This window comes from Leptosomus discolor, chromosome 8 (genome assembly GCF_034619465.1).
Source record: "Leptosomus discolor isolate bLepDis1 chromosome 8, bLepDis1.hap2, whole genome shotgun sequence".
NCBI classification, from domain to species: Eukaryota; Metazoa; Chordata; class Aves; order Leptosomiformes; family Leptosomidae; genus Leptosomus; species Leptosomus discolor.
Window position 1 is genome coordinate 61,888,621 of NC_141398.1, and position 12,348 is coordinate 61,900,968.

Genomic DNA, 12,348 nt, shown 5'->3' on the forward strand with positions numbered 1-12,348 from the left:
GGCTTATGAGAACTAACACAGAAAGATAGCATCAGTCATTGTGGTGGGTTGACCGTGGGTTGACCCTGACTGGACACTAGGTGCCCACCAAAGCTGCTCTGTCGCCTGCCCTCCTCAACTGGACAGGGGAGAAAAAATACAATGAAAGGCTCAGGGGTTGAGATGAGGGTGTGGGGAGATCACTCACCAATTACCATCACAGGCAAAACAGACTCGACTGGGGAAATTAGTTTATTGCCAATCAAATCAGAGTATGATAAGGGGGGGTGGGGGGAACAACCCAAATCTTAAAAAACACCTTCTCCTGCACCCCTCCCTTCTTCCTGGGCATAACTCCATTCCCATTTCCTCTACCTCCTCCCGTCCAGCGGTGCAGGGGGATGGTCAGTTCATCACATGTTGTTTGTGCTGCTACTTCCCCCTAAGGGGGAGGAATCCTCACGCTCTTCCCGTGCTTCAACGTGAATCCTTCCCATGGGCTACAGTTCTCCACAGACTGCTCCAGTGTGGGTCCCCCATGGGGTCACAAGTCCTGCCAGAAAACCTGCTCCAGCGTGTGTTGCTCTCTCCACGGGGCCACAGGTCCTGCCAGGAGCCTGCTCCAGTGTGGGCTTCCCACAGGGTCACAGCCCCCTTCAGGCATCCAGCTGCTCTGGCATGGGGTCCTCCATGGCCTGCAGGTGCATGTCTGCTCCACCATGGACCTCCATGGGCTGCAGGGGGATAGCCTGCCTCAACCATGGTGTTCACCATGGGCTGCAGGGAAATCTCTGCACCAGCACCTGGAGCAACCTCTCTCCCTCCTTCTTCACTGCCCTTGGTGTCTGCAGAGTTGTTTGTTCTCACTCCTCTCTCCTGGAATTGCTGTTGCCCACATTTTTTTTTCCTCCTTCTTAAATATGTTGTCACAGAGGTGCTACCACCGTCACTGATGGGCTCGGCCTTGGCCAGCGGTGGTCCGTCTTGGAGCCAGCTGGCATTGGCTCTGTCAGACATAGAAGTTTCTGGCAGCTTCTTACAGAAACCACTCCTGTAGCCCCCCCAAGCTACCAAAATCTTGCCACGCTAACCTAATACAGCCATCTTTGACTATCTGGATTCTCGCTCAGTTGAGCTTATTGGGCTGGTGTGATGTTCTTCTTTTTGCATGCTCTGCTGTCAGTGCCAGAGTGCCTAAACAGACCGGGTTTTGGACAGTATACATCTTCCCTTCAGTGCCAAAGCTGTGTGACTGTATATTGCCTCACATACTTTCCTGGCCTTAAGGTGGGCTTTTCCCTCTTGAGCTCCGTGTTCTGTCCTCTAACCAAAGAGTGATAGGCAGGCAAGTTCCTGGGTCCTGGTGCTTATTTGGTGTAGAATCTGGCTTTGAGCAAGTAGTAGAATAAGCTGCTTTCTGCCTCCAGGGTGTCTTTAACTTAAAGCTTTCAGTTTAACAGAGAAGCTTTCTGTGTTGCTTTTTGTTTCTTCTCTAGCACAGAATTCTTATGTCCACACTGTATCCCCTTGACAATTTCAAGATAATCTATACTATGGATTTCTCTGGTATAGTTGAGTTCATTGGGAAAATGTACTGTCCTCTACTTCTACCCATCTGAGCCTGCTCAAAATCAACCATGAAGTGCTTGGGGATGAGGAGGTTGATTTTTATTTCTGTGCACATCAGGTGGCTTTGTGAAAGATATCATCGGATGCTGGGTGTTGCTGAGAAGTTGGGTAGTGAAATCTAACAACAATTGTTCTTGCAGGCAGGAAGTTATGTTCGTGATGATGCTGTTCCCAACCTGATTCAGCTAATAACTAATAGTGTGGAGATGCATGCCTACACTGTGCAGAGACTCTACAAAGCCATCCTTGGTGATTATTCCCAGGTAATACCAAACACAACCAGCTTCCATTTCCTTGTTCTACTGCAATAAGCATGTTTACTAAGCATCTTGAGGTAAGTCAACATCACACTGTCTAGCTCCAAGGGACAGATTGCAGAAGAGGCATGTCTTCTATAAGTTCATGTTCTTTTTATTTTCTTTTTATTTTCTCTAATTCTGTTGGGGAATTCTTGATCAAATCAAATATTCCTGTTTCTTCTGCTGTGGAGAATTTCCTTGGCTGGATGGGGGGCTAAGCTTGCTCTGGCAAATGGTGATGGTTTAATTTATCTGTCTCTGAGGCGTCTGAATTTTTTTTCTTCCAACAGCAGCCTCTGGTGCAAGTGGCCTCTTGGTGCATAGGAGAGTATGGAGATCTTCTGGTGTCTGGTCAGTGTGAAGAGGAGGAACCAATACAGGTATAGGTCGGGAAAGGCGAACAACTGTGTACCTGGCTGAGGCTGGAGCTGCTTGATGCTGGCTATGAGAGGAGAATGCTTGCAACAGTTGCTTAGCACTGGTGTCCACGATGGAGATGGACCCTGGACAGAACTCTCCTTCCCATGCTCCAGGCACGGGCTGCATAAACGCTCACTGTGAGGAGTGCAGCTACAGTTGGCAGAGCGGTGTGGTTTCAGCGCTAACCTAGCTTGCACGGTATCTGCTAGGGTCCTAGCTGTGTATTTTGGTGATTTTCAATGTGTGGAATAGGACCTGTATTTTAAAACTAGTATCGTAAGATCTCCACCTAGATGCATCTGTCTTATACACTCTGACGTAATGCTGTAGGCTCACAAAGTTGCGGGGGAGGTATGACCTGGCAATTAAGCAAGAGACAGGTTTTTACAGCATGCCTTGGAAGGACTGCTGCAAAGCTTCTCTCTGTCTCAGCCTAACCTTTCTGTACCTTTTCAGGTAACAGAGGATGAAGTTCTTGATATTTTAGAAAGCGTCCTGATATCTAATATGTCTGCATCTGTTACACGAGGCTATGCTCTCACTGCCATCATGAAGCTTTCCACAAGGTTCACCTGCACTGTCAAGTGAGTTCTCATTGATGTTGTGCTGCAGAGGGCTTTGTTGGAAATGTGCTGGCATCAGTTGTCTTCTGTAGAAGTATTCTTTGGACATCTTTCCAGTTCCTTTTTTGGACAATGGAGAGAAAAATAGCTTGTTTCCTAGTGATGACTTCTCGGTGTAGGTCGTTGAGCTTTCTTACCACCTTGTGGTGGTATATTGATCACCTGCTGATGCTGTTGTGAAGGGACATAGATACTCCAGGAAAACAGCAGTGACTACTGTTTTAGGAGTTACACAGGACACCTGTTGAGCAGAGGCCAGATAGTGGCTTCTGGATGACCCATGCTAATCCCTTGCTTATTGCTGCTAATTCCATGGTGTGGTTTTTGTTTCCCCCTTGCCCCCACACAGTCGCATTAAGAAGGTAGTTTCCATTTACGGGAGCAGCATCGATGTGGAGCTACAGCAGAGGGCAGTGGAATATAATGCACTTTTCAAGAAATATGATCACATGAGGTAAGTGGTGATGAGTGGTGTTTGAAAAGGATCATTATAATCTACTCTGATCTCCTGTGTACGACACTTTGTGCTTTGAGAGCTTTGCCTGGCGATTCTTGTAGGATTACAGAGGAACTAGAATGCCTTCCTCATCTATAGGGTTAGCAAGTGTTTAAGAACTTAATGTATCCTGGGAGATTGTTCTGTGATCCGAGACTTTCTTTGCCAAAACATTGCAATGCTTTGATCTTGAACTTGACTAATTTTTACCTGTAGGTGTAAATCCTGAATTTGCAAGCTGAGTAAGTGTCTGCAGGTAGCTTTTACCATGCTAGCATTACCACGGTCATTAGGTTCAAACTGATTTTAAAATGTCTTTGGAATAAGCATGCAGGAATCCATTGACCTGTCCTCCTAAACTGAGCTCTGAACTTGAGGTAATTCTTCCAACTGATAGTACTTTTCAGTTTTTCAGAACATCTTTTTAATTCTCTGTATCTTATTGTAGTATCTGTTTAAAATCTCAAATTCTGCATGCAAAGGCGTACTATTGCACTGCACCCCTCAGCATCCCTGTCTTACAGTTCGTGAGCATGTTAACTTTCTTACATTTTAACATTGAGAGGTCCCCATTCATCATTGCTTTGCTCAAGTGATGGTTTCTTTATGAGAAAGGTAAAACCCTTCTTTGTTGCAATAACTAAGCTGTAATTCTTTGCAGAATAGTTATTAATCTACTAAATGCAATGGTTAATTGTTGATACGTAGGAGCACCACAGATTCTGTTCAGTAAGATCATAGGATTGGAGGAGATCTTCTGGGGATTAACTTCATCCACCCTCGAAAACTTGCTGTGAGATTCCATTGGATGGAGGAGCATCCATTGCAGAGTCTGGATGAAAGGACTGAGAGAAAATGGGTGCCACTGGACTAAATCCTGCCTATGCTTGTACAGGCCTCCAAACCTTGTTTCAAAGGCTCTTCACGATCACTTTTTTTCCATAGGTACCACCCTATTCACTATGTGTAGGCCACAACATCCTTGTGATTTCCTCTTTTCTCTCCTCCCATGGGATCCATGCAGCAACTCAAATTGTTCTTGGAAAAATCATGTTAATGAGCTAGGGCATGTGAGCTGCTTAGGGCTTCACACGAAGCCTTATGAATGAGTCGAGAAAAACCTAGCATGAGAGGCTTTTGATGTGAGTTGACTATTGCAAACAACAGTGTCTGGCGATCGGCTAGCTTCTGATCAGACTGCAGTGTGTGCTACTCATAGTTTTGGGAAGCGTTGCACTTCAGAAAAACCACATGTAAACTTCATTCAGTTTTATGAGAGAGCATCTGTGGTCCCCGTTCTCTCCCCCGCCCCCCCCGCTATATTCTGGTGTTCATTACAGTGTAAAGGTCAATGTTTAAAAGTTTGTGCTCCTTAAGACTTTGTTCATAGTCAGAAATGTGGTCCATTCCTGGGTTTGTTGGCACTGGAACACTTTTTGAGCCCGAAAGATGTGTAGACAGTGTGGCTTAGCCCTATTACATGCAGCACTTTGTGGCTTGATCTGTAAGGGTAATGGCCTTTCTTGTGTTGCAGACTAGTTCTCCCTGTACAGGTTTTCCTAGGTTTTTTGGTTTGATGTCAGGATTCTGGATCCTGTGTCGCCTCTTCAGTCTCTGTGTCATTTCAGGAGGGTACTCTCAAGGGCTGAACTTACTGTCTTGGGAAACTTAATTTGGCTGACTGAGAGTACAGTGATTTGCTTTTCCAGCTTTGTCACTTCTCCTAAGTGGTTAACCCTTCTGCAAGGGAGAAGTCCAATGAGCTGACTCTGACTCAGCTGCATATGGAACAGAGCAGTCAAGTGTCCCATGTCTGCAGTTAATCCCCATTGCTCAATTATTTAATCTTTGTCTTCAGTTTGTTATCCTAGTCCCACAGTGGAAACTCTGTCGAGTAATGGGGGGAAAATAGGAGGCAGGAGGGCTTGTCTGGCTTTCAGCTGTCAACTAATGTATTTACGCTGGCACAGAATGCCAGGGATTGCTTCTGACCGCCTCAAGCTGTCAGGCAGTCTTTCAGTTCCCGTGCATTGGGGCTAAAAGGAAAAGGCAGGTTGCCCTGTGTATATCATCTCCTGAATGTCTGAGTATTTGGATTGGGATCCAGGAAGATGGCACAGTGTAACTATGTCAGCTTCTTTTAGGCCAGCTCTGCTTGAGAGAATGCCAGTAATGGAGAAAGTCACCACAAATGGCCCTACTGAGATTGTACAGACCAATGGAGAGACGGAGCCAGCTGTACTGGAAACCAAACCTCCACCCTCTGGATTGCAGCCTGCTAGCCAGGTAATGGAACCTGATCTTGGATAAATTTCCACTGCTAGCCACTGCCAACAGCAAGCTGAGACCATCTCCCTCCCCCTCTCTGCCTCTTTGCTAGTTCTGTCCTGGTGATGATTGCATCATCTCTCTGCTCTGATGGATCCAGTGTAGAGAACTGGTGTTTGGGAGAGGTCATTGTAGGGAGTGCGAGAGCAGGGTGGTTTAAAGCCATGTATCTCCCGGACTGTGTCAGTGTGCATGAACTCCATCCTTCTCTATCTCTATGGTCTCAAGAGTGTGGAAACAAGATCTCTTGTGGGGCATGGGACCATAACCGCTCTAAGAACCTCTCTGACTGGCCAGCAGCTCTGTTGGTCTTCAATCTGAGAGCGAGCAGGATCCATTACATTTGCAAGTGAAAGTACCAGGAAGTTGGATATGTAACTATTACATTCACTCTCTCATTAGGCAAATGATTTGTTGGACTTGCTGGGGGGAAGTGATGTCACACCTGTAATCCCAACTGCACCTACAAGCAAGCCAGCCTCTGCTGGTGGGGAGCTCCTTGACCTCCTGGGAGACCTCAACCTAACAGGTGAGCAGGCTGCATCTCTTAAAAGTCTACGTTCTCAGTCCTGGGGTGGGATGAGGGCTGGCTAGTTCTTCACTTTCTATCAGGTCCTAGTCTTCACACTTAATCTTACCAAGATGCGTATTACCATACAGGTGGCAGTCAGGGAATGAAGTCACAGGTTGACTCTGCATGATTAGCTGGTGAGACTTGAGCATTTTCACACTCCAGCCTGGGAATGCTGTGAGCCTTTTCCAGAGAGGATTGGGAGGTGTGAGGAATTCATTGCACTGTTAGCAAGTCTGCTGATGACACAAAACTGGGAAGAGTGGCTGACACACCAGAAGGCTGAGCTGCCATTCAGCAAGACCTGGACAATGGCATCCTGGGGTGTATTAGAAGGGCTGTGGTCAGTAGGTTGAGAGAGGTTCTCCTCCCCCTCTGTTTTGCCCTGGTGAGACTGCATCTGGAACAGTGTGTCCAGTTCTGGGCCCCTCAGTTCAAGAAGGACAGGGAACTGCTGGAAAGAGTCGAGCGCAGAGCCGCAAAGGTGGTTAAGGGGGTGGAACATCTCCCTTATGATGAATGGCTGAGGGAGCTGGGTCTCTTTAGCTTGGAGAAGAAGAGACTAAGGGGTGACCTCATTAATGTTTAGAAATACATGAAGGGTGAGTGTCAGGAGGATGGAGCCGGGCTCTTCTCGGTGATGGCCAGTGACAGGACAAGGGGCAGTGGGTGCAAGCTGGAGCACAGGAGGTTCCGCGTTAACATAAGGAAAAACTTTTTCACTGTGAGGGTGACGGAGCACTGGAACAGGCTGCCCAGAGAGGTTGTGGAGTCTCCTTCCCTGGAGACATTCAAAGCCCGCCTGGACGTGGTCCTGCTCTGGCCCCTTCAAACCCCTGACATTCTGTGATTCCGTCTGAATACCTGCTAGCTCAAGAGGAGCAAGGCCTTTTTAGTGAAAGCAGAGAAGGGGAGGGTGACAACACAGATGATTTGTAGAGCTTCATGTAAGGAAATATGATAGGCAGCAGTTGATCTTTAGAGAAGGACTAATTACTCTTCGTTTCATGACAACTAAGTAATAATCATTCAACATTTCTTGTAGGTTCTCCAGTATCTGCTCCTGCGCCCCAGATAGCACAGCCTCCATTCCTGCTTGATGGACTTTCATCACAGCCTCTCTTCAATGATATTGCTGCAGGTTAGGGACGTGTAAATCCTTAGCCGAAGGTTCCACAGCACCCAATTAGAAGAGGAAAAAAGGGGTATTAAAAAAAAAAATAAGAGGGGGGGGTGATTTGGAAGTGAAGTGTGACACAGATATTGGAGCAGGAGGAGGGAGTGTGTTCACTTATCTTCAGAAGAGTTCACGTCTGGGATAAAGTAAATGGTGTTTTATGATGTTGAGAATGATCTCCAGATTCTATAGGTCTGCTGGTCTTCTGTTTTCTACAGGAATCCCCTCAATTACTGCATACAACAAGAATGGGCTGAAGATTGACTTCACCTTTGAGAGGTCAAATACCAACCCTAGCGTCACTGTAATCACGATACAGGCCTCCAACAGCACAGAGCTGGATATGACAGATTTTGTTTTCCAAGCTGCAGTACCAAAGGTAAAGCCCTTAGGGTAGCTACAGTGATAGGTTGAGGGCCAGCAGCAAATATTTCCTGATCGGTACTTTCATGTAGACAGAAACTTGCAGCATTAAACAAGGCTAAGAGCTGTTCATAGGTTCTCTTAGTGCTCAGTTTGGTCATCTCTTTCTAGTCTGAAAGTAAATGTCATAAATGCAATAGAACACCGGTTCCTATCAGATTGGACTACTTCTGCTTGTACAAAATCTTGTTTTAAAATTGCCACTTTCTAGGAGAGTTGCTAAACCACACGCAGAAAAATGTTGGGTCAGAAAAAAAAAGCAAAGACACTGATCTTTCCCTTTAATCTTAGTTCCTAATAAATGTACCATGTCTTTTGCAACTATGAATAAATGGGAAATATCTTTTGAAGCTATTGGCTTCACCGAGTCATGATGATTAGTGACAGTCCTCCTCTGAGCAGTGAATTGTCTCCCCTTGCACTTAGCTGCAGTACAAAATATGGGAGACAGATATTGACTAGTTTCTAGTGGAGCAGACCATTTAAGCAGGGTGTGATTGGAATATTCTTCAAGTTTGGGAAAATAGATTCACTTCTGGGAGTTTCTCTTCTAGGAATTAGTAGTGCTCTAACTGATTCAGATAGGTTTCATACCTGCTATAGAAAGGAATTAGGGAAAGAATGGGCCTCCTGAAGTTACAGGTGTGCTGAGCAGTCTTGACTGTTCCTCTGCATGCAACACGTGAAACAATGCATCACTGCTGATCTTGGTACACTGCAGTAGGCACTCACCTCCTAGTGTTGGTGCTGCCTAGACCTTACTTGTGTAAAATGCAGCTGGGCCAGTGAATATTTTGTTCTTTACAGGTAAGGAATTGAAGAACTGATTATTTGGGGCCAGGAACTGAACACTTAATTTTCCTTGCTTTCTCTCAGTGTAAACAAATAATTTTATGTTCTTACTTGATTAAGCATCAAATTATTTTCTGTTTGCCCTTCAGACATTCCAGCTGCAGCTCCTGTCTCCCAGCAGCAGTGTCATCCCTGCATTTAACTCGGGGACCATCACACAGGTCATTAAAGTCCTGAATCCACAAAAGGTGAGTGATTCCCAGAACAGTTATTAAAGATATCATCTTGGAATTGTGAGTTTAGTGGTGGTTGGTTAGGGATGCAACTCTGATGTGAGATAGGGAGTGAGGTAGTGAATGGTTTTTAATGACAGCCATTTTGGTTAGCCTAGGGAAAGAGTTACAAAAAAGACAGGAGGTCTTGGGCACAGGTTTAGCCTTCTATTTGGTTATAGTGCTAAAACAGGTTCACAGCTTGGCTATCTTCTTGAATTCATGAATGTCTTTTGCATCAGGATGGTTCTTAAACAAGTTTTTTAGATGTCCTTTCTAGAGGAGCTTGACCTGGCGTGTGTACACGTTGCAAGAGCGATGTCTGAAAGGCAAGCATCTTGCCATATAAATGTATTTAACATTCATTATTGCTATCAGCGGCAGAGTTACTTGAAATGTTTGTTACACAAAAAATAGCTTGATCCATAATCTTAACAACATTGTCTTATTCTCAAGTGGTGTAATTGGTTTTTAATGTGAAGAGTGTAGTTTAAAACAGTTGATGGAAAGAATCTTTAGGTGTGATTTAATCATAATTCCATTTGTTTTGCAGCCTTCAGAAACAGGCTTGAAGACTGGGATACAACAGACTTGAGGGGAGGGAGGGATGTGGCCCCCATGTCCTCCTTAAGAGGCTTTCCAAGTATTCAGAAAAAGCAAAATTGAGATCACTTATTTCTTCCTTTGTGGGACATGCTTAAGATCTTAAACATCTTAAAGAACTGAAAACTTCTTAAACTTTTCATAGGTTAACGCTTATGTACTGCTGAGGTGTTAAGTGTTGCTGCTAGACTGATGTGCAAATTAAAAAAAAATCTCAAATCTCAGCCCAAGATTTCACTGAAATGGCTGTCTTCTGGTGCATAGTTCTTGTGGTTTCCGTACATCTCCCCTTATCTCCATGTAGTGTGCTCCCCTCTGCCTATATTAAGGCACAAGACTAATTATTCGCTTTGTCTTGTATACATCTGATGTGAATTTCACTCTGGTGCTGTAAAGCACCTTTCGGAGATCTGAACTTGGGAGGGTTTAGGAGTTTTCCTGTAAGGTGACAGAAGTCGCAGCATATCCACTGCAGATGGGACCCACACAAGGTGAAATACACCTAGACAGTGGGATGCTTTCTTGTTGGAACACCAGAACTCCTATGAACACTTCAGAATACAGAGGTGCAAAGTAGTATTTTACTACCCTCTTCTTTGGCCCACTCTTTTTTAACTCTTCCCCCTCAGGCATTTGTGCATCTCTCACTACTGCCTGAAAGTACAGCTTTACAAGAACACTGTTCATGAGATAGTGTAGGTCCGGGGAACACTCTGAGGGGGGAGACCTTGGAACAGCCTTGTCACTGAGGAGGTAGCTGTTTCTCTTGTCAGTGTTCTAAAAACATCTGTTCAGCTGGACATGGGCTCTCATTGCGCTGGATTGAAACTGGTGGCCAGTTTCCCAAAGCAACACCAACAGTAACAAAAACTGACACTGATTATATTGATGTATTAGTGATAAAGCATAGTTTCTTTATCCCGAGGCTGGTGGGAGCAGTCATTGTCCTCCTTTCCTCCCTCTGCTATCCCTTTTGTGTATTCCCTGTAGGTATGGGGGAAAGACCAGAAATAGCCACATTTTTGCTTTTCCTTTTAGGGTTTTTAGGAAACAAGTTTTTTTGAGAGTGAGGAGAATAGGGAACCTGGCTGGAGCATGCTGTGCTCTAGCTATCATTAAGGGCCAGCTAGTATCTGGATGACAGCCAAATGACAGTGTGAAGCAACTTCTGAGCTATTCCATCATTTACTCACAGCAGGAGGAAAAGTTCTTATGGATTCTGCTTCCAGTCTTTCTTAGGCTATTTCCTTCACAGTGGACTGAACTATGCAATACATCAAGTTTGCAGACCACTGCTTTGAGTGAACAGCTAGTATGGGAAATGATACCTCTCCATGCGAGCCTAAGTGCCTCCTGCTTTCTTCTGTTGTTAGCTGGGATTTTAAGGCAGTTATTTTTTTATTTAAGGACTTAAGTGCTTGTGAGAGCAGGGCCAGTGCAGAGAGAGATGTGGGTAGATGCTGTGCTATAGCTTTTCTGGGAGCTTGTACTTGATCTGAGAACTACAGTGACCAGTCAACATCCTACCAGATTAAGCATTTATCTGCAATTGTCATAGCTTACCCTGCACATCCTTCCAGCAAGCTCCTGTGGTGAGGAAAGGTCCGTGTTTTGTATTCATGGGGTAAGGGAGGGCAGCTGGAGGGGGGGAATTGGCTGATCTTTATTAAAGATCTGAATTTTGTGTGTGTGTGTTTTTTGTTTTGTTTTTTCCTTTTCTCTTGTAGCAACAACTACGTATGCGGATCAAGTTGACATATAATCACAAGGGCTCAGCAATGCAGGATCTAGCAGAAGTCAACAACTTCCCCCCTCAGTCTTGGCAATGAGGCTCTGGCACCATTCTTATTCTCACCCCACCCAATCAAAAGAACTCTGGGAAGAAGGTTGTGATCCTTGGCAATCCCCCAAACTGCACCATGGGCATGGGGAACAGATGAGACCTGCTGATGAGGAGGAATTTTCCTGAAGTGATTGCTGACTTTGAAGCATATCTGTTAAGACTAATCTCCTCTCCTCCGCTGATGAGGCTGGTGGCTTGTGGAGGCTACTGTGCACTCCCTCACACATGCATTCACAGCCAGAAGCAACATTCCCTTCTCCCCTCCCCCGCACCCCACCCCACCTCTACCCTCCCCCCCCCCCCCCCCCCAAAGAAACACAGCCTGGTTGGAAGAGAAGTCTGGAATTTCTAGCAGGGAAACTTTCTTCTCTCTGCAGCAAGCGAACAGCTGCCCCTTCTTTCTGCTGTCTTTTTCCCCTGGGTGGGCAAGGCGTGTTGTCATTCATTACTACTTGGATTCCTTCAGGCACTTTCATCTGGGGCTCAGACTGGGGACTTGGGGAACATCAGGCTGCCCTACCTCTCTCTTCTTGTATCCCCTATGTCTGAAGGGGCTGGAGGCTTCTTGTGGCCTATTCAGTGCATTATTCTATACACCCACCTCTTAGTTACGTGATACATACCAAGAGCAAGTCAGGCCTTGGGAGTTCATCTGCAAACATGTGAGAGTGTAGGAAAAGAGGTGCTGGTGAGAGCTGATAACATTGCTTTGGTGCTGTACTTGGAAATGAAGACCTTACGCTTGAATTTTCTTTCTTTCCATCGATAGCTACAGCCATGCAGATTCACAGAGAGTCTTCTGGAGCTTCCCCAGAAAGTGTGGTTGATGTACGAGAGATGTAGAAATCCAGGGAGCAGCTGGTTTTCTACCACAGATGGTTTCAAAGCCTTTT

The 12,348-nt window shown here is 45.5% G+C and overlaps 1 protein-coding gene across 2 annotated transcripts in view; it reads left to right on the forward strand.

The window, feature by feature from the left end:
• Nucleotides 1-11,728, forward strand: part of AP1G1 (adaptor related protein complex 1 subunit gamma 1) — a 48,772-nt gene extending 37,044 nt beyond the window's left edge. For both annotated transcript variants that reach the window (XM_086468911.1, XM_086468909.1), the window contains 10 exons: nt 1,749-1,871; nt 2,198-2,287; nt 2,784-2,911; nt 3,300-3,404; nt 5,591-5,732; nt 6,177-6,303; nt 7,391-7,486; nt 7,741-7,901; nt 8,887-8,985; nt 11,340-11,728. In XM_086468911.1, the coding sequence (XP_086325037.1) occupies nt 1,749-1,871; nt 2,198-2,287; nt 2,784-2,911; nt 3,300-3,404; nt 5,591-5,732; nt 6,177-6,303; nt 7,391-7,486; nt 7,741-7,901; nt 8,887-8,985; nt 11,340-11,441 (1,173 nt within the window). In that variant the 3' untranslated portion in view covers nt 11,442-11,728. The remainder of the gene's footprint in view (nt 1-1,748; nt 1,872-2,197; nt 2,288-2,783; nt 2,912-3,299; nt 3,405-5,590; nt 5,733-6,176; nt 6,304-7,390; nt 7,487-7,740; nt 7,902-8,886; nt 8,986-11,339) is intronic.
• Nucleotides 11,729-12,348: the final 620 nt, after the last annotated feature.